This window comes from Carlito syrichta, unplaced genomic scaffold (assembly GCF_000164805.1).
Source record: "Carlito syrichta isolate Samal-C Ts95f unplaced genomic scaffold, Tarsius_syrichta-2.0.1 Scaffold305688, whole genome shotgun sequence".
Classification (NCBI taxonomy): Eukaryota; Metazoa; Chordata; class Mammalia; order Primates; family Tarsiidae; genus Carlito; species Carlito syrichta.
The window spans coordinates 632701-652940 of NW_007249784.1; the positions used below are offsets into that span (position 1 = coordinate 632701).

The window sequence follows — 20240 nt, forward strand, 5'->3', positions numbered from 1 at the left end:
CTCAGGCAATCCACTCACCTCAGCCTCCCAAGGGTGCGGGATTACAGGCTGAGCCACTGAGCCCAGCCAGAATTTATTTATTAAAAATTGTGTATTTATTCTTACATACTTAAACTTCGGTCACCTTCAAAACACTCTCCATTTGATGCAATATACCTGTCAAGGTGCTTTTTCCGGTGTTCTCAACAGTTTTTGAACTCATTGATTTTGATGTCTTTTAGTGCTTCTGTGTTTTTTGTTTCATCTCTTCCACATCGGCAAAATGTTTTCCTTTGAGGACTTTTTTTCCTCAGGGAAATAAACCAAAAAAAGGTTGCTCAGGGAGAGATTAGGTGAATAGGGAGGTCAGGGCACTGGGCTCATGCTGGTTTTGATCAAAAACTACTAAACACTCAGCATGGTGTGGGCAGATATGCTCATGAATCACCCATCATGAAATGGGCAAACATGCTGAAGGAATCTCTAAAAAAATTCACTGAAGCCAAATGCAGCCTCTCACAACAATGTTAGCAGATACACTAGTTTGGACGGGTTCCTAGAACCCTTACCTAGTGGGGGAAACCTGTCCTACAAGGGCCCTGCCCTGCAAAGGATAATTCTGGTTTGGGGGAGTCCCCCACAGTATGCAGTAGCTAAAGCAATCAGATACATAGAGATGGAAAGAAGGATGGTGGTTACTGAGGACTGAAGGGAGGGGGATGGGGAGTTAGTGTGGAATGGGTACATAGTTTCAGTGGGGAAGATGAACTTCTGGAGATGGATGGTGGTGATGGTTGTACAACAGTGTGAATGTACTTAATGCCACTGAACTGTACACTTAAAAAAGATTAAAAGAGCCGGGCTCGGTGGCTCAGCCTGTAATCCCGCGCCTTTGGGAGGCTGAGGTGAGTGGATTGCCTGAGCCCGCGGGTTCGAGACCCGCCTGGGCAGCGAGACCTCATCTCTGCAATAAATCAAAAAATCAGCCGGGCATGGTAGCGCATGCCTGTAATTCCGGTTACTTGGAAGACTGAGGCAGAAGGATCGCCGGAGCCCAGCAGGTAGAGGCTGCGGTGGCTGGGAGCAGCCACTGCACTCCAGTCTGGGCGACAGAGTGAGACTCCAACTCAAAAAAATAAAAAAAAAAGATTAAAAGGGTAAATTTTATTCCAAGTATATTTTGTAAAAAAAAAGTAAAAAAATTAAATATTTCCTTCATTCTTATCTACATTACCTGTCAGTCCATGGACTCTAGAGGAAAATTGGAAAATTACTGATTTAGCCAAATTAGTTTCTGGGCCTCAGTCTTACCATCTGTGAAATGGAATTATTGGCTGGAGTTTCCACGATTCCAAGTAGGGATGTTGTGTCAGAAGAGGGGTGATGTGGAGAAATAACCCTTATGGAGGGTAGGAGGCACAGGACTATATAAATGAACATTGATGTCTACTGGATTTTGAAACTCTAACAGGTCAAACATCTAATTATTTTATTTTATAAAACTATTTTTAAAATTTAAATTATAAAATCTCTAAGTATAGCAATTATTAACAGATGTTCATATTTTGTCATATATATTATATATTTTACCTTTCAATTTTATTTAACTACCCATGAGAGCAGGACTTTTTAACTCTTTATTGACTGCTGTATTCTCAAAGCCTAGAATAGTTCCTAGCACATCGTACAAATTCAGTTTAAAAAAAAAACTACAGGCGCATGCTACCACACCCAGCTAATTTTTGTAGAAATGAGGTCTCTCCAAGTTGCCCGGGCTGGTCTCAAACCCACGAATTCAGGCAATACACTTGCTTCGGCCTCCCAAAGTGCTGTGATTACAGGTTGAGCCACCGAGCCCAGCCTGGAACAGAAAATTTTAATTTTAATGTTTTTAAATGCATCAGTCTTTTCTTTTATGGTTTGTACTTTATGTGTCTTCTTTAACACATTTGTTCCTATCCTGAATTGATAAACACATCTTTTTATCTAAAATTTTATATTAACTTTTTATTTAGAAATAATTTTAAACTTATAGAATGTTGCAAAAATAAAACCATGCAAAAGACACTCAAATACCCTCTACTTAGGTTCATCTATTGTTAACATTTTACTCCATTTTTTTAATCATTTGAAACAGATAATATATACAAATACTATATATCATATGTAATATGTATGATGTATATTTTTTCTGAACTACTTGAGGGTAAATTATGGACATGATTCTTTTTTTTTTTTTTTGAGTTGGAGTCTCACTCTGCACTCTGTCACCCAGACTGGAGTGCAGTGGCCGCTCCCGGCCACCGCAGCGTCGACCTGCTGGGCTCCGGCGATCCTTCCACCTCAGCCTTCCAAGTAGCTGGAACTACAGGCGCGCGCTACCACACCCGGCTGATTTTTGATTTGTTGTAGAGATGAGGTTTCGTCAAGTTGCCCAGGTGGGTCTCGAACCCGCGGGCTCAGACAATCCACTCATCTCGGCCTCCCAAAGTGCTGGGATTACAGGCTGAGCCACCCAGCCTGGCCTGGACATGATTCTTTACCACTAAATACCTCAGTGTGTATTTCCTGCAATTAGGGATAGTCTAACATAATACAGCACAGTTATTAACTTCATAAATTTACATTGATAACTTTTATTGACTCTCCTGCAATATTCCAATGTTGTCAGTTGCCAATTTGTTGTTGATGTTGATGTTCTTTATAGCACTTTTATAACCCTATAACCTTATAGTATTTTTTAAAAATCCTATAGTGCAGGACCCAAACCAGGGGCAGGTGTTGCACTTAATTGTCAGGTCTTTTTAGCTTTATTTAACCTGGAGCAGTTCTTCAACCTATGTTTGCCTTCTGTGGCATTGACATTTTTGAAGATTACAGTCCCTCTCCCGCCTCATTTTCCTCAGTAGAAAGTTGCTCATTTTCTGTTTATCTGATGTTTCCCTGTGATTAGATTGAAATCATGCTGGAATGCTGCAGAGATGTCACATTGTGCAAGATATATTGTGCCCTTCTCAGGGTAACTAGAGGTGCATGATGTCTATCTGTCCCTCGCTGGCTAATTTGGATCACCTGGTCAAAGTGTTGCCCTATTTTTCCATTGCATAATGATTGCTTTTTATTTTTTCAGTACTCTTCCAACTCATGGCAATCTGTAGGACTTTAAGACCATGCAATATCCTGCTCCTCATAGAAATTTCCCCCTAGCTTTAGCATCCACTGATGATTCTTATCTGATTCAGGCTTTGCCATGATGTTTAAAAAATGATTCATTTAAGAGTTTTTTTTCACATGTAGGCCTTTAACCTGAATTGATTTATGGTGTGACATAGGGATTGAATTCTATTTTCCCCCATATGGTGAATCAGCTCCATTTGTTGGAGTTCATTCTTTCCTCGTGGGTAAGATATATCCACATCTTCATACATTTGCTGTGCTTATTTCAGTACTCTTTATTCTGTCCCACTGGTCTATTTGTTTATCTCTGTGCCAGTACTACAGTGTGACTTTATAACAAAACTTGATATCTTGTAGGGTGTCTCCCATCATGTTCTGTAAAACTGTCAACTATTCTTGCCATCCAGGCAATTATATTCACTTTCACAATCCTCAGAAAGATTAAGTAATTTCCCAAAGTCACCAAACCAGTAAGGACTTTGAACCCAGGTCTGTTCAAGGCCAAAGCTGTTTTCATTATTTCCTTGGGTTCTGCCTTCCTCAGGCCAAAAGGACGGTTTTCTCGGCCGGGGAAGTGAAGGTCAAGGAATCAAGTGTGGTGAGAGAGGAGAGGTGGGAGAAAAAAGGCAGGCAGGTGTCCGACTGGTTTGAGTTTGGTCTCTGGGATATAGACTTTACCAGCCAAAGGATGAAGCTTGAACTTGGCTGGCAAACCTGGAAACAGAAGATTGTAAGAAACGGAACTGGGAGGATCCCTCCTTAGGACTGATCACTCGTAGGTGTCCATGGGTGCATCCTGTCACTTTCTCAAAGAGCAGGGCATTGCCCGGCCTTTTGGTGGGGATGATGATGGTAGGGGCTAGGAAGCTATGAAGAAATAAAGGCTGGCAGCCTGGAAGCCAAGACAGATCCCACCCCAGAAAGGCGCAGCAGGGGCTTTCATCCTCCACTAGCCCGCCCCTCCCTGCCTAATTAAGGGACCCTAATCAGCTTGAGGAGATTAAGGGCTCTGACCGGCTGTTCCCACACCCCCGCCCTGGCCTGGGCTGGCAAGATAGAGCTGTGGGCGGGCGTCAGAAGGGGGATCGGCCCTGTGACCCCTCACCCGGGCCCTGGGCCCGAGGCCCGGACTTTCCGGTGAGTGGCAAAGGCCCCTGAGCACCGACCCGGTCTGAGGGCGTGGGCGTGTCCCCACCGACCCCTGTCGGCTCGGATGATGAGGGAGGGGCAGACAAGGTGGGAGCGAGAAACAGGGGAGGCGGAAGGGGGCTTCCAGGCCATGTCCTTGATCCCCTAATCGTCCAAACCCGCGTGGGGGTTAGAGGACAGGAGAAGCAGAGACATCCCGCGCTTCATCGGGCTTGAGAAACTGAGGGTTGAGGAGAGGCCCCTAAGGGCGTCCTGGGCGTCTCGGTCGCTCATCCAGCTCCGTCTATGTTCACAGAAGCCGGCAATGCCCGCCTGCGCCCGCCTAGCGGGGGGGCTTCCGGACCCCCGACTCCGCCCCGCCCGGCGGTGGGCTCGGTCCCGGGCCGGCCTCTCGGGGGCCCTGCCCTGGCTGGGGCCTCGGCTCCGGCTCTGGCTCGTGCTCCTGCTGCTGCTCCTTCCGCCCGCCGGCGTCTCCGCAGTATTCACAGTGGGGGTCCTGGGCCCCTGGAACTGCGACCCCATCTTCGCCCGGGCCCGCCCGGACCTGGCCGCCCGCCTGGCCGCCGCGCGCCTAAAGCGCGACCCTGCGCTGGCAGGCGGCCCCCGCGTTGAGGTCGCGCTGCTGCCCGAGCCGTGCCGGACGCCGGGCTCGCTGGGGGCTGTGTCCTCCGCGCTGGCCCGCGTCTCGGGCCTCGTGGGGCCGGTGAACCCTGCCGCCTGCCGGCCGGCCGAGCTGCTAGCGGAAGAAGCCGGCGTCGCGCTGGTGCCCTGGGGCTGCCCTGGGACGCCGGCGGCCGGCACCACGGCCCCGGCCGCCACCCCCGCCGCAGATGCCCTCTATGTCCTCCTCCGGGCGTTCCGCTGGGCGCACGTGGCCGTGGTCACCGCCCCCCAGGACCTGTGGGTGGAGGCAGGTCGCTCACTGTCCGCGGCACTCAGGGCGCGGGGCCTGCCCGTCGCGCTGGAGACCTCCATGGAGCCCCCGGACCTGTCTGGAGCCCGGGAGGCCCTGAGGAAGGTCCGGGAGGGGCCCAGGGTCAGAGGTAGGCTCCCTGCGGGGTGCGGGGGTGGGGGGAGATCGGCAGGCGCTGCGGGCAGCGGGGTCGCCGCGAGCCAAGCCTCTGTGTCCGCAGCAGTGATCATGGTGATGCACTCGGTGCTGCTGGGCGGGGAGGAGCAGCGCTTTCTACTGGAGGCTGCAGAGGAGCTGGGCCTGGCCGATGGCTCCCTGGTCTTCCTGCCTTTCGATACGCTCCACTACGCCTTGTACCCAGGCCCTGAGGCCTTGGCTGCACTCGCCAACAGCTCCCAGCTTCGCAAGGCCTACGATGCCGTGCTCACCCTCACACGTCACTGTCCCCCTGGGGGCACTGTGCTGGACAATCTGCGCAGGGCCCAAGAGCTCCAGGAACTGCCACCCGGCCTCAATCTGCAGCAGGTAGATGGGCCCGGGGGGATGGAAGAGTGGGGAGAGGAGGCTGGAGTCACTGGAAAGGAGCATGGAGCCCTGGAGAGAGAACTGCTAGCAGTTCTAGCTGTTTTGGGAGGTGTGGAGTCTCTGGTCCTGCGTGGGACATATGAGTGTACAGGGAGTGCCTCCGGTGAGGAGGTAATGAGAACTTTCAAGTCCAGCATCAAGCAGTAAACTCTAACTCTCAACTACAAACCTTACCGTTTCCTTCAAAGCAAACCCATTCCCAGCACCACAATACACCTACTATAATAAACACTTGGTATTCTCAAGTGAGCAGGAAGGAAGGAAGATGCTGATCTAACAATCTTCATGTCTAGTTCAGAGGTATTTCATCTGGGACCTTCTCTTGTGGTCTTAACTTTTTAAGGACCTAGACATCTTCAAAAAACAGAAAGGTCCCTGGGTGGAGCCAGGGACTCCCCTGTTCAGATCCAGGGTTTATTTTCAATAACCAGCTAATACTTAGGATTCCCCAAGTCCCCAGAATCTCAGTTCAGATCATTTAGCTCCACTTCAGTCACAAAAGGAGAGCTAGAAACCACTAAGAGAGAAAGACATTTAGATGTCAGTGGGTAGTGCATTAACCACCACAAAGACGCAACTCAAAGGGGACTACATTAAAGAGGGTGGTGGAACAAGGAAGTTGCAATATTTCTCACCAATGCATCGTCCAAGAGGATTGGGACATGGAGACAGAGAGAATGGAAATAAGAGTTAGGATAAGAAAAGAATAAGAGTTAGTAACAGTGGTAAGTTGGGATGGAGGGAGGGACTGTCAGTAGAGAAAGAAGTGTAAGAAGTGGAGAAAAAAAGCCCTTAATTTCTCAGTAACTAGCACAGCCACTCACTCAAGCTGCCCAAGTGAGACCCATGGGAGTCACTCTTGATTCTTCTCTTTGTCCCCACAACCAGACATCAAGCCCTGTCACTTTTACTTCCTAAAGGCCATTTGAATTCATCCACTTCCTCCAACCCAAATCCTAAAACATGGTCTCCCAAATGGTCTCTGCTTCAACTCTCAACTGCTCCAAGCCTTTCTTCACCCAACAACCAGATCAAGCTTCAGAAATTTGATGAATCCGACTATGTTGTGCCCTGTTCAAAGAATCCCAGTGACTTCTGTTGCCGTGGATAGATGCAGGTTCTCTTCACACAGTTTTACTAGGCCTCATGTCTTTCTCTCTCTTCATCTTCCATGAACTTCAACCACACCAACCTACTTGGGTGTCCTCTTTTGCCACTGAACTGCTTGCTGGATGTGCTATTTTCTTTTTCCTGCCCTTACCCTCCTTTGGATAATTCTGACTCATCCCCTGAGGTCACTTCTTTTTGAAGCTACTCCTCCTCTCCAAGTCTGGGTTGGGGACCCTTGGTCCCGTGTCTGTAGCTTCCCCAGTTCCCCCTAACCTCACTTCTTGCACTATCTTAACATCCTTGTTTTACTTTAAGAGTAAAGTTCCTTGACACAGGTACTGTCTTGTATACTGATATATCTTTAGTGCTTTGCACAGTGCCTGGCACTCTGAGAGATGGGAGCTGTGAATCACAGAGAGGGCTGATAAGATGAGATAGTAAGCTGGGCTCGGTGGCTCAGCCTGTAATCCCGCGCCTTGGGAGGCTGAGGTGAGTGGATTGCCTGAGCCCGCGGGTTCGAGACCCGCCTGGGCAACTTGGTGAGACCGCATCTCTACAATAAATCAAAAAACTAGCCGCGTGTGGTAGCAAGCGCCTGTAATTCCAGCTACTTGGAAGGCTGAGGTGGAAGGATCGCTGGAGCCCCAGCAGGTCGAGGCTGCGGTGGCCAGGAGTGGCCACTGCACTCCAGTCTGGGCGACAGAGTGAGACTCCAACTCAAAAAAAAAAAGGATGAGATAATAATCTTGGTGGTGGGGGGGGGGGGGGAGAGAACAGAAAATAGAATCCAAACAAAAGATAGGAAAGAAAGCTTTTAGGTGAATGGTAGGTGATTTTAAAACTATATGCAAGGCAACCTTTGGAGAAGGGAGGAGCTACAGGTGATGGAGAGTTAGAATCAACTAATGATGAAAAAAGAGTCAAAGTACCAAAAAGAGGGACAGTCAGTGGGAAGAACTGGTGGAAAAGCCAATGAGGGGGGAGGAAGTGATAGCCAAGGGGAGGAAGGAAGAGATAGCCAATGAGGAGGGAAGGAAGGATCGCCAAAGAGGAGGGAGAAAAGGACAGCCAATAGGGAGAGAGGAGGAAATAGCCAAGGGGGAGAGAGAAGGGGATAGCCAATCGGGAAGGATGCGGGGAACCACTAACTAGGAGATGAGAACAGGCAATACGCTTGACTTGAAGGGCCAGTGAAAGAATGGGCGGAGCCAGTGGGTTCTTGTTTGCTAATGGGTGGTGACCCCCGACCCCTGAGTCCTCCACTCTCCTTCTCCAGGTCTCCCCGCTCTTTGGCACCATCTATGACGCAGTATTCTTGTTGGCAAGGGGTGTGGCAGGAGCGCGGGCAGCTGCAGGTGGTGGCTGGGTGTCCGGAGCAGCCGTGGCCCACCACGTCCGGGATGCCCAGGTCCCTGGCTTCTGCAGGGCCCTAGGAGGAGCCAAGGAGCCCTCGTTCGTGCTGCTGGACACGGACGCTGCAGGAGACCGACTGTTTGCCACGTACATGCTGGACCCCGCCCAGGGTTCCCTCCTCTCCGCTGGGACCCCGGTGCACTTCCCTTTTGGGGGACCGGCGCCTGGCCCCGACCCTTCGTGCTGGTTCGATCCAGATGTCATCTGCAACGGAGGTGAGGGCGAGCACCTCAGTCCCCACTGGGACAGTAACCATGGACGTCAACAAAGTGGAAAAGAGTGAACTCCCATCCTGTAATTCTTCCACGCCATGTGGGTCCTCTTACAACCCCTGGCATGCACAGGATTCCTCTCTTGTAGAGCCCAAAAGCCTTCTTGAAACCTCTGTAGCATTCTCAGACTCTCCCCTCTGAGGAATCTGTTACCCTCCCTTAGAGTCCGTCAAGTTTCCTATTCCCCTTTCCTGGAGCCTCCAGTATTTGGCATGATTGTATGCCTACCTAGAGGCCTCCCCTGGCCACTTTCCTGAGCGTACCTCCTCTCACTGTCTCTTCAGGAGTGGAGCCAGCCCTCGTCTTTCTTGGCTTCCTCATGGTGGTTGGGATGGGGCTGGCTGGGGCCCTCCTGGCCCATTATGTGAGGTGAGTAGAGGAGTGAGGTATGTGGGAGGGGATCTTGACTCTCCACTTGCCGGAAATGAAATTGTGCAACAAAAACAGCAGACTGGGTCTGCTCAAGAATAGAAGAGGAGAGAGTTTTTCTTGGGTGTGGGAGTGGGATCCTGGTCAGCTGGCAGAGTCCCAAGGGATGTCTGGGATGACTGGCTTGGCATGGCTGCCCTCCAGGACCCCTCCTCTGAACGAACGTTGTTCCTCCACCCCACCCCCTGCTGACCTCTTCCCATGGACCTTGGTTCCCTTTGTGGAGATGACCTCATTTCCCCAACAGGCACCGGCTACTTCACATGCAAATGGTCTCCGGCCCCAACAAGATCATTCTGACTGTGGATGACATCACCTTCCTCCATCCACATGGGGGCAGCTCTCGAAAGGTGGGGGAGGCAGGGAACCAGGAGCAGCAGTCTTCTCCCTGTATACTTGGTTCCTTCCCTGGGCTAGCCCTCACCCGAGCCTCCCACATAGGAGGCCTGATTTCTGCCCCAGCTCTGTCCCAGGTCTGAGTTCTGGGGTCAGGGCCCTCATCTGTGCAATAGGGGTAACAGTACCTGTCCTGACCACTTTCCTGGAGTGGTGTGAAGCTCCAACAAGAAAACGAGTGTTTATTTAGGGAGTAATGTCATTATCACCTTCCCTAATTTAGATCCCTTCCCCTCCCATCTTTAATCCCCAAAATGCAGCCTGACCTCAATCCAGGACTCTGACTCCTTGCACTGACCTCTCCCCTCCAGGTGATCCAGGGGAGTCGATCGAGTCTGACTACCCGCAGTGTGTCAGACATTCGCAGTGTCCCTGGCCAGCCCTCAGACAACTTCAACATTGGCCTCTATGAGGTGAGTCTGAACCCCAGCCAGGCTAAGCTCTACTCCAGGATGGTGAAGAGGGAGGGATGCCCAGGCTCTGGGCACACTCTAAAGGCAGGCATGCAGTCATGTCAAATCCTTCGGGTTCCAGGAAAGGGATCTGGGGAAAGCTCATGGACTCCTCAAAGGAGAGCATCTGGGAGTCCTCCTTGCCCCTGTTATTTTTCCTTAGCCATTATCCAGGTGAACATGCTGGGACCAACATTCAGCGTGGTGTGACCACTGAGGATACCTCCTGCTCTGTTGGGATCCCCTGGTCCTGCTGTCTCAGCATTTCAACTCAATTCAGATCAGGCTCAGGAACAGCAAGCCCTAGAGAGGAAAAAGAAAGTCACAAAAGACCATTAGGACATTAACCATGGGCCAGCAAATCTGGATGTGGTGGGATGGATGGGAGATAATGAGGACAGATTCAGAGGGAGCTCAGAGAAACCTCAGCTAATCAAGAAAAGAATGGCTAGAGCTCCTGAGCTTCAGGTCACGGGAGAGATGTACTGGCTCCTATGATGCCACCTAGAGATCACCACGACTGTTTCCAGAGGGCGCACTGTTGTTGTTGTGGACAGGTTGTTGTATAGGACTACCTTGTGTCTTGAAGGATGTTTAGGGTCTCTTGTCTCTCTTGTCTCTGGTCTTGACCACTAAATGCAGTCCCAGTTTTTATGACAAAAATGTCCTTACATTTATTTCCAAATGTTCCTTTGGGGTCATACCAAGCCCTCACAATTCCCTTCCAGTCCAAATCTTTTACCAACAGACAGGGCCACCTACATAATTAGCAAAGTCCAGGGCAAAATTGAAATGAAGGCTCCTTATTCATTCAAGATCGTTGAGCCAAGCTCGGATCCTTCTGAGCACAGGACCCTGTGCAACTGCACAGGTCACACGTTCATGAACTAGCCCTGCCATTGTGACCCTGAGAGCCACAATGAGGCCCAGTGTCTGGAGAGTAACTGCCAATAGTGCACAGTCAGTTTCCAATAAAGCCTGTATTCTACCTGGATTCTTGACCACTTACTGCAGTCGAGTGTGATGAGTGTTATGATGTCAATGACATTCGTAGTTGTAATGATTCACTTAAGGACTGTAGGTGGGTGCATCTGGGGTGGTGAGGACAGCCATACAGACCTTCTGCATCTCTTTCACCCAGGGGTAGCTCTCACCCAGTTGGCTTTGGATTGGATGGGCAGACATCAAACCCTTTGCCCTGATGCTCTTTGTCACATGGAAGTTGCATTCTGGGACAGGGAGCCAATGGAAATGTGGGAGTGCTAAGACTCCTTACATCGTGGAGTTTTTTGTTGTGTTTTGAATCAGAGTCTCACTCTGTCGCCCTGGCTGGGGTGCAGTGGCACACTCACAGCCACCACAGCCTCAACCTGCTGGTCTCAGGCAATTCTTCCACCACAGCCTTTCAAGTAGCTGGAACTAAAGACACGTGCCACCACTCCTGGCTAATTTTTTATTTATTGTACAGATGAGGTCTCGCCATGTCGCCCAGGCTGGTCTTGAGCCCGTGGGCTCAGGTAATCCTCTTGCCTCAGTCTCTCAAAGTGCTGGGATTACAGGCGTGAGCCGCCATGCCCAGCTTATCATAGAGTTTTAAGATACTGAGTTCCCTACCCTCATCTTTTGTGCTGCAGGGAGACAGGGTTTGGATGAAGAAATTTCCAGGGGATCGGCACATAGTTATCCGCCCAGCAACCAAGATAGCCTTCTCCAAGGTGAGAATTGGTCCTGGGATTGGGCATGGGGTGGCCATTGGTTCCTATCTTCTTGCCTTCCCTTTACAGCTGGGTACAGAGGGAGGTCTCACTTAAGCATCCCCTCCACTCCAGAGCAGGTTTTCCATTACTCCCTCTCATACCACTAATTCCTTTGCTGTTTTTTTTTTTTTTTTTAATTAGTTATCTGTGTGCTTGCTTATTTTTTATCCGCCTCCCTCACTGGACTGTAAGCTGAGTGAGGGCTTCCCCATGCCCCTCCATTGTATTCCCAGCACCCAACATGGAACATCAGAGAGACCCAGTGAATGTTTGTTTAGAAAAATTTAAAAATGAGTTTCCAGTTCTGTCAGGCCATTTGTGCAGAACAGCCCTAGCTATGTTGACACATACTGAATAAAGTGTAAAGTTAGCAAGGAGACTAGAAGCTTATTCTGATCCTTCCAATCTTAATGTTCTCCTTCCCTCAACATCATGCAGCCTTGGCCGGGTCCCTTTCCCTGAGTCCTCCATAGGAGCTCTTGGACAACTTGTATAGGTCAACAGACCACGTCACCATTTTACACTGGGCATTTAAAAGGAAAAGAAGCCCCTTATTAGACACGTGAACCAATTAAAAGCTAGACAGGGCACCAGTTGGCTGGCTAACCCCCATTTTTCCAGCATGCCCAGATTGTAAGGGCACTCTGTCCTATGGAGTAGTCAGTCCTGTCTCCCCTAACTTGGGGAAGATGGAAGTCTCAGACATATCTGACACAGTAATATGAAACCAAACAAAATAGCCCCAGACCAGGTTGCAGCCACCAACCATTTTTGATGTCCTTTGAAAACAGCACAGCTTCTCCCTGGTTCTCCTGGCAAAGACTGTTACATCAGAAGGAAAGGGTGGTGGTGCCAGGGACTTCTTCATGAGGTGTTTCCCTTAAGACTCAGACAGTTCAAAGTTTTATGATTAATAAATCAGAGCCTGCCTGAGTCTGGATCACCAATGAAAGTTTGTCTTTTCTTTCATAATTTTAAGCTAAACCATACTCAGTATCTGAACAGTGGCCTTTGACTATTTTGGTTTTTTTCCTGTAAAATAACCCCCCCCATATCCTATAGATCATTTTAAAAATCCCATCTTCTGAGTTTGGATCTCCAAAAACAGATCTTGAGTTATGGCCCTCTCCCCTCCCCACATCGCCCCTAGGGCAGAAAATGCCTGTCAACTTTCCCATTCTCAGCTCCAGGAGCTCCGGCACGAGAACGTGGGCCTCTACCTGGGGCTCTTCCTGGGGCGGGAAGCAGAAGGTCCTGCAGCCGCCTGGGAGGGCAGTCTGGCTGTGGTCTCAGAACACTGTGCACGGGGCTCCCTCTATGACCTCCTCGCCCAGAGAGACATAAAGCTGGACTGGATGTTCAAGTCCTCCCTCCTGCTGGACCTCATCAAGGTGTGTGTTAGGGCGGGGAGATTTCCTAAGGGCAGAGAGGGGGCAGCAGGGGAACCTGGCGGCCTGAAGCTGCCTCTTACCCCACCCCTTCCAAGGGAATGAGGTATCTGCATCATCGAGGCGTACCTCATGGGCGGCTTAAGTCACGGAACTGCGTAGTGGACGGGAGGTTTGTGCTCAAGGTCACCGACCACGGCCACGGGCGACTACTGGAAGCGCAGAGGGTGTTACCAGAGTCTTCCAGCGCAGAGGGTAGGTGTCCCATGCACACAAGCATCCTCTTGGGTCCCCATTACTTCAAGGCCCCCCCCATCTCTTCTTTCCTCTCTCTCTCTGCCTTTGCTCTCTCCATCCCACATTCACTGGACACGATGACTCCTGCTATGGAAAAGGTTTTGTGGTCTCTGAGAGATGTAGGGGTGGGATCTATGACTGAGGAGGCAGAGACTCGCTAGGAGGTGGGATTTGTGCTCAAGCTGCCTGGACCTCGGGTGGGCTCTAAGTGGAACTCTGCCTAAGGTTGGGGTTTGTGCCCAAAAAGCAAAGTCTTCCTTGGGCACCGCTTAGTCTGAAGGGCAAGGCCCATTTTGCAGGCCGGGCTTTCTCTAAGATGGCTTTGGATTTCAGGTGGTCTCTCCTAGGGATAGTCACAGGGCTTCAGGGCCAGGCTCAGGCTGTGAGGTTGGTGTGTGGATGCAAGCCTAGGTTTTCTGGTGAGGGTGAGAGTCTTTCCCCAGAGCTCCCACTGGCCCTCCGTATGCCCACGTTCCCTTTCCTGTCCCCAGATCAGCTATGGACAGCCCCGGAGCTGCTTAGGGATCTGGCCCTGGAACGCCGGGGAACGCTGGCCGGTGACATCTTCAGCTTGGGTATCATCATGCAGGAGGTCGTGTGCCGCAGCACCCCTTACGCCATGCTGGAAATGACTCCCGAGGGTAAGGTTGCTTCTCCCTGGGAGTTCGGACCAGAGTGGCACCCTGCAGTTAGGACAGAGCTAGACCAGACCCAGCCCTGTTCTTTTCTCTAAAGCAACACCCAGTGATGAGACTTAATTATGTGGGGGCTCCTTTAAAGCTGGGGCCTGAAAGTCTGGGCAGTGGAAAGCCAAGCCTCAGGATAGGAGGTGTGACTCTTCAGGTCCTAGGATTCAGCAGCTTCCTCTGTCCTGATCTGGACCCAACTTGCTACCCCAATTGACAGAACAGGCTCCTCTTTGGTTCTCAAAGGTCTCAGGGATGCAATATAGGGAGTGGGAAGGGTGTCAGAGGGTTGTCCAATCTGGTTCAAATCTGCATCACTTATCTATAAGACTCTGAGCAAGCTACTTGATTAATTAACACTCCTCCACCCATTTTTTTGTTTGTTTGTTTGTTTGGTTTTTTTTATTTTGAGTTGGAGTCTCACTTCGTCACCCAGGCTGGAGTGCAGTGACACACTCACGGCCACCCCAGCGTTGACCTGCTAGGCTCCAGCGATCCTTCCGCCTCAGCCTTCCAAGTAGCTGGAACTACACATGCACACTACCATGCCCAGCTAATCTTATAAAAATTATTTTTATTGTAGAGACGAGGTCTTGCCATGTTGCCCAGGCTGGCCTCGAACCCGTGGGCTCAGACAATCCACTTGCCTCGGCCTCCCAAAGTGCTGGAATTACAGGCTGAGCCACCGTCCCCCAACCTTTTTTTCACGTGCAATGAGTATGTTTCTTTGCCTGTGTCCCCTCTTACTGACCTGCAGGGTTTAGGGTTCTCTTGTTCCTCCTAGCAACCCCCTTCCACACTACACTCTCCCACCCACTGAAGCTCTGATTGAACCCTTGCCAGGCCCCACAACTTGGTCTTCAACAGCCAGGTCAAGGTCAGAGGTGGCATCTTTTCTTGGGTGTCCACCTCTCACTGTCTCCTTGTGCCTCCAGAAGTGATACAGAGGGTGCGGAGCCCCCCTCCACTGTGTCGGCCCTTGGTGTCCATGGACCAGGCACCCATGGAGTGCATCCAGCTGATGAAGCAGTGCTGGGCAGAGCAGCCGGAACTTCGGCCCACCATGGACCGTACTTTCGAACTGGTCAGGGGTTGGGGCTGGGATTGGGAAAAGGCTGGGCTGGCCACTGGGATTTCGAATTCTTATCAGCAACCTGGGAAGGCTGTAGACAGGCAGCCTGGCTGGCAGGACCTCTGACCTTCCAGGCTACCTCCTAAGGGGTAGCTTAAGGACTGGGAGTTTGGTGGGGCAGAGTTAGAATGGGGGTGAGATAGAATAGGGGCGTATGGAGGCCTTTGGAGTGGTAGATTCTCTGAATGGGAGAAATCTTCAGTTCAGCTCCAATAAAATTGTCTGGCTGTGGTGGCTCATGCCTGTAATCCCAGCACTTTGGGAGGCCAAGGGGGGAGGATTGCTTGAGCCCAGGAGCTCGAGACCAGCCTGGGAAACACAGCAAGAACTCCTCTCTTCAAAAAAGAAAAAAAGAAGTCAATTATTAGCTGAAAACAACTGACCTCTGGGCACCCTCATTTCCCATGTACCTGCTAATAATGTCTGAAAACTGCCCAGTACCCTGGGCGTGCTTGATGAATAAAAGATGAGTGGTAGTGAGGAGATCAGGAATACACAGTCCCAGGAGAGCCCTTGAGAGGAGCATGGTAGTCCAGGTCTTCAGCTTCACCAGCTTTCTCTTCTTCATCCTACTAGTTTAAGGGCATCAACAAGGGCCGGAAGACAAACATCATTGACTCAATGCTTCGGATGCTGGAACAGTACTCCAGTAACCTGGAGGACCTGATCCGGGAGCGTACAGAGGAACTGGAGCAGGAAAAGCAGAAAACAGATCGGCTGCTCACACAGATGCTGCCTCTGTGGGTGCTAATGGGGAGAGGAGTGGGTGGGGAGGGCAGCTGAAACCCAGCCAGGCTGGAGTGGCCCCCTGGTGAATTCACTGCCTGCCATCCCTAGGTCTGTGGCTGAGGCCTTGAAGATGGGGACACCTGTGGAGCCCGAGTACTTTGAGGAGGTGACCCTGTACTTCAGTGACATCGTGGGCTTCACCACTATCTCAGCCATGAGTGAGCCCATCGAGGTGGTGGACCTGCTCAACGATCTCTACACACTCTTCGATGCCATCATCGGTGCCCATGATGTCTACAAGGTGGAGTGTGTAGGGAACAAGCACTCCCGACCTTCAATTCGGCTTCACCAGCCTCCTGCTCTGCCCTGAGCCCACCTGCCCTATCCTTTTTCTCAGCCCTCCTGCCCATCACTTATTCCTCCAGTCCCCAGCTCAGTCCAAGACTGGCAACCTGGTTCCTCAGGATGTCTGCACTAACCCCAGTTAGGCCTCCTGCCAAGGACTAATTGCTTTGGGTATTGGGGGCTGGAGTGCTCAGTACTGAATCTGAGCAACTCCTTCTTCCAGGTGGAGACAATTGGGGACGCCTATATGGTGGCCTCAGGACTGCCTCAGCGGAATGGGCAGCGGCACGCTGCGGAGATCGCCAACATGTCGCTGGACATCCTCAGTGCCGTGGGCACTTTCCGCATGCGCCATATGCCCGAGGTGCCCGTGCGCATCCGCATCGGCCTACATTCAGGTAACTCCCTGAGCCTCGCAGACTCCAGCCCATCTCTCCCTTTAGGGCCTGGCTCCAGATTTCCTATGTAGGGAGCAACTCGTGGCGTGGGAATGGGGTGGGGGCGGGGCTTCCCTTGAAGAAGATATGCTTGAGAGTGTTTATTTAGGGAGCTGGTGGAGCTCATGGGGTGCAAAGTTCCCCCAAGGCCCTAGGTGCGACCTAGCCGCCAGCCCCGCCCGCCGGCCCACCCACGCATCTCCACAGGCCCTTGCGTGGCGGGCGTGGTGGGCCTCACCATGCCGCGGTACTGCCTGTTCGGAGACACAGTCAACACCGCCTCGCGCATGGAGTCCACCGGGCTGCGTGAGTGTGACGGGAAGGAGGGGTTGGGAGAGGTGGGCGGGGCCCGAGGGGGAAAAACGGCCCGGGAGGGGGACATGAGAGGTGAGTGCCCAGCTCACGGTGTACCCGCCGCCCCAGCTTACCGCATCCACGTGAACTTGAGCACCGTGGGGATTCTCCGCGCTCTGGACGCTGGCTACCAGGTGGAACTTAGAGGCCGCACGGAGCTCAAGGTGAGGCCGGGCCCTGCCACCTCCTGGGCGGGGCCTGGAAGATACAGCTCGCCCTTCCGGACCCGGGGTCTCCCAGTTCCTTTTAGACTCGAGATCCTCCACCCTCCGCAGTCCGCTTAAGTCCTTCCCTACTCCGTGTCTCCCCAGGGCAAGGGCGCCGAGGATACCTTCTGGCTGGTGGGCAAACGCGGCTTCAACAAACCCATCCCCAAACCACCTGACCTGCAACCGGGGTGAGGGGCCGGCATTTACCGGCGGCGCGAAGGACGCAAGACTAGCATGGCAGGGCGGGCCCCTTCGTCCCTTTTCCCTGCCTCCTGCTCTGTGTCTGACCCTGGCGCAAAGCAGCGATGACCTGGGCCATGCCCTCCCACCCTCTATTGCCCTCCCTTGAGGCCACCACCATCTCCCCGCAGGTTCAGCAACCACGGCATCAGCCTGCAAGAGATCCCACCTGAGCGGCGTCGGAAGCTGGAGAAGGCGAGGCCGGGCCTGTTCTCAGAGAAGTGAGACCCGGCCGCGGACAGGTGCTGCCCCCTCGGCTCCCACGTCCAAATGCCGTCTCCCCTCAGACTCTGGGGCCATAAACCTCTAGAGATGCTTCCTAGGGGACAGGTGCCTCTTCACCAGCCTGAGGGCCTAGTGCTACCAGCAGAAAGTCCCATCCAAGCCAGTTGTTCCAATTCTTCTCTGACTTAGAACCCAGGCTGGTTCTTTAAACCCGGGGATTTCCCCTCGGAGGGACACACCCGCTGGGATTTTGTAGGTCAGAGTCGTCCAGGAATCCGGGTGTAGGAGACCCTGTCATCAGGACCTTCTGTGACCCCTCCCCTGGTCCCACCTCCCTGGTCTCTTCCAGAAACCTCTCGGGCTGTGCACTGCCCAAGAGACAGACCTATAGGGGGCAGCAGTCACCAGAGAACAATAAAAGTTGCCCTTGGGAGTTCTGTTAGAGCAGAAGCCCTACCCAGTAGCCTCCTTCAAGAAACTGATTCATGACCCGCTCCTTCCTAGGTGAGCCCCCCATGACCCCATTTCTTGACTACCTTCTAACTGAGACACTCCTCTTTTCCTCAGGGTTGTTCTTGAAGGCCTTTTCCTGAAAGTTGCTGCTAGAGGTGACCAAAAGTCTGGTTAATGCTGGTGGCCTCTGTCCAACTCTGCCTCAAAGGATTCTGGGCCTTTACAAGAGCTGGTTTCAGACCAGCCATGTGACCTGGGAAAGTCTCATGTACTCTCCAGGCTTGGGTTCCTCTCAATGGTGAAATGAGGGGTGGCCTAAGTGGTTTCCACAACCCCTATGACCCTGACTGCTAGACTTTAGAATGGCTGGCCTTGGGATATGGAACATTGTGGCATCTGGCTCCCAGCCCCAGGGACTCTGAACCCATCAGGGGATGTTGGGGTGGGGGATTCTCTACTTTCCAGGGTCTCTCAGGGACCCAGAAAGGAGAATGTGGGATTGGATGCCCCAACCCCAGAGGAGATAGAGTCCTTGTGTTCCACCAGAGCAGGGTTTGTCATATGGCCTGAGGAACCAAGGGCTTCTGTTTAGCCTCAAACCTCATTCCTGTCTCAATTCTCACCAGTCTAAAACTGGCTCCTTCTCCTGTGGGTATAACCAGGTAACTTGCCCAAGTGCAGAGAAAAGCTTGCTTCAAGGCTTTGGGGAAAGGAAAACAAATTGCACCAAACCTTTACTAACCAGAACATCCGAAGAATAGTAGTCTCTGTTTAACTGGACTCTGCTGAGCAGGCAGCTGGACAGAAAAATCCTCTCCGCTTAGATCTTTGCAACAAGTGTCGATGCCCTGTCCTGGCAAGTCCCCAGCTGAAGTTTTCTTTGTGAAACTCCGACGTTCCAGAGCCTGGGCCTTGGTATATTTGACTCTTGGTGTCCCTCACCATTGCTACATACCCTGGAAGAAGTTAGTGGCAGCCGCAGCTGCCCAGGCTGCCACCATAGGTAGTGAGTACCCAGTCCCTGGAGGTATGCAAGCAGAACTGGAGACGTCATTGAACAGAGTTATTACAGAGAGAATTCCTGAACTAAATCCTCACTCCGCCAAGTGTAGTAGATGGACCAGAAGCATTGGTATCACCTGGGAACTTGTCGGAAATGCAGAATTTCAAGTCCCACCATGTCTACTAAGTCAGAATCAGCATTTTAATGAGTTTTCTCAAATACTTATCTGCACATTAAGGTTTCTGAATCATAGAACTTAATGATCCTATAATCTCTTAAATCTTAGAATCTCTAAGGTGTCATAAAAGCCAGCCTAGAAGCTAGCCATCAAATATGTTTCGTTTGGCCCATGGGGTGTTTTTGTTTTGAGCTAACATTTAAAAATCAAGAGATTCCACATTTATTAAATGTATAGCAGAGTTCTCTCTTCTCTTGAAATCAAACGTCCTATGTGGGGCTTGCATCACCACTTAGCAACATTCTGCTTTAGCTTAAAGAGTGACAGCCATTTTTATCCAGGGCATCACACTTCAGTTCTCATGGTCCCCACGGACTTCAAGACACCAAAGTTTTCTGAACATCCCTTTTATACCTGCCTGTCGCCTGTAGACATGCTGCTTAGGACTCCTTAACAGATGTTAGGATTTTAGGGGCTCCTGGAGGTTGATTTGCTTTTTTTTTTTTTAAGCTGATTCTTGAATTACACAAGCTTAGTGGTCTGCCCCTCCTTTCTAAAGGTTAAAGGAAAGAGGGTATAAGAAATCCAAAATCCAGCATTTGTAAGTTCTGGTTACCTAAGGTGGTGTTGCAATAGTGAGTAATTTAGTGCAATTTTTTAACATTTTAAATTGTGTTCAAATATGAATTAAAGGTTAAAACAAAAACATGCGCACGCATGTGTGCGCACACACACACACACACACACACACACACACACACACACTTTTTAAAAGTTTATTTACGTTTCTAAACATCTTCCTTAAGATTTTCTCTGTACTTAGGTCCCAGGAATTGAAGGGCAGATTCCACATTGCTGGCCTTGGACCTGACAGTGTGGATGCAGCTCTTGATCTCCTGCCTCTCCCCGTCCTACCCCATCTCACAACCCTT

At 51.3% G+C, this 20240-nt stretch overlaps 1 protein-coding gene across 1 annotated transcript in view; it reads left to right on the forward strand.

Moving 5' to 3' along the window:
* Window positions 1-4236: 4236 nt before the first annotated feature.
* The window catches only part of GUCY2D (guanylate cyclase 2D, retinal), a 17077-nt gene continuing 1073 nt past the window's right edge, over window positions 4237-20240 (forward strand). The window contains exons 1-19 of the mRNA XM_008062360.1: window positions 4237-4293; window positions 4601-5348; window positions 5439-5743; window positions 8190-8541; window positions 8883-8967; window positions 9275-9377; window positions 9735-9836; window positions 11510-11590; window positions 12817-13023; window positions 13119-13275; window positions 13809-13958; window positions 14939-15087; window positions 15712-15875; window positions 15973-16165; window positions 16433-16607; window positions 16854-16952; window positions 17070-17164; window positions 17312-17397; window positions 17581-17691. Of these exons, the coding sequence (XP_008060551.1) occupies window positions 4610-5348; window positions 5439-5743; window positions 8190-8541; window positions 8883-8967; window positions 9275-9377; window positions 9735-9836; window positions 11510-11590; window positions 12817-13023; window positions 13119-13275; window positions 13809-13958; window positions 14939-15087; window positions 15712-15875; window positions 15973-16165; window positions 16433-16607; window positions 16854-16952; window positions 17070-17164; window positions 17312-17397; window positions 17581-17674 (3336 nt within the window). The 5' untranslated portion in view covers window positions 4237-4293; window positions 4601-4609 and the 3' untranslated portion in view covers window positions 17675-17691. The remainder of the gene's footprint in view (window positions 4294-4600; window positions 5349-5438; window positions 5744-8189; window positions 8542-8882; window positions 8968-9274; window positions 9378-9734; window positions 9837-11509; window positions 11591-12816; window positions 13024-13118; window positions 13276-13808; window positions 13959-14938; window positions 15088-15711; window positions 15876-15972; window positions 16166-16432; window positions 16608-16853; window positions 16953-17069; window positions 17165-17311; window positions 17398-17580; window positions 17692-20240) is intronic.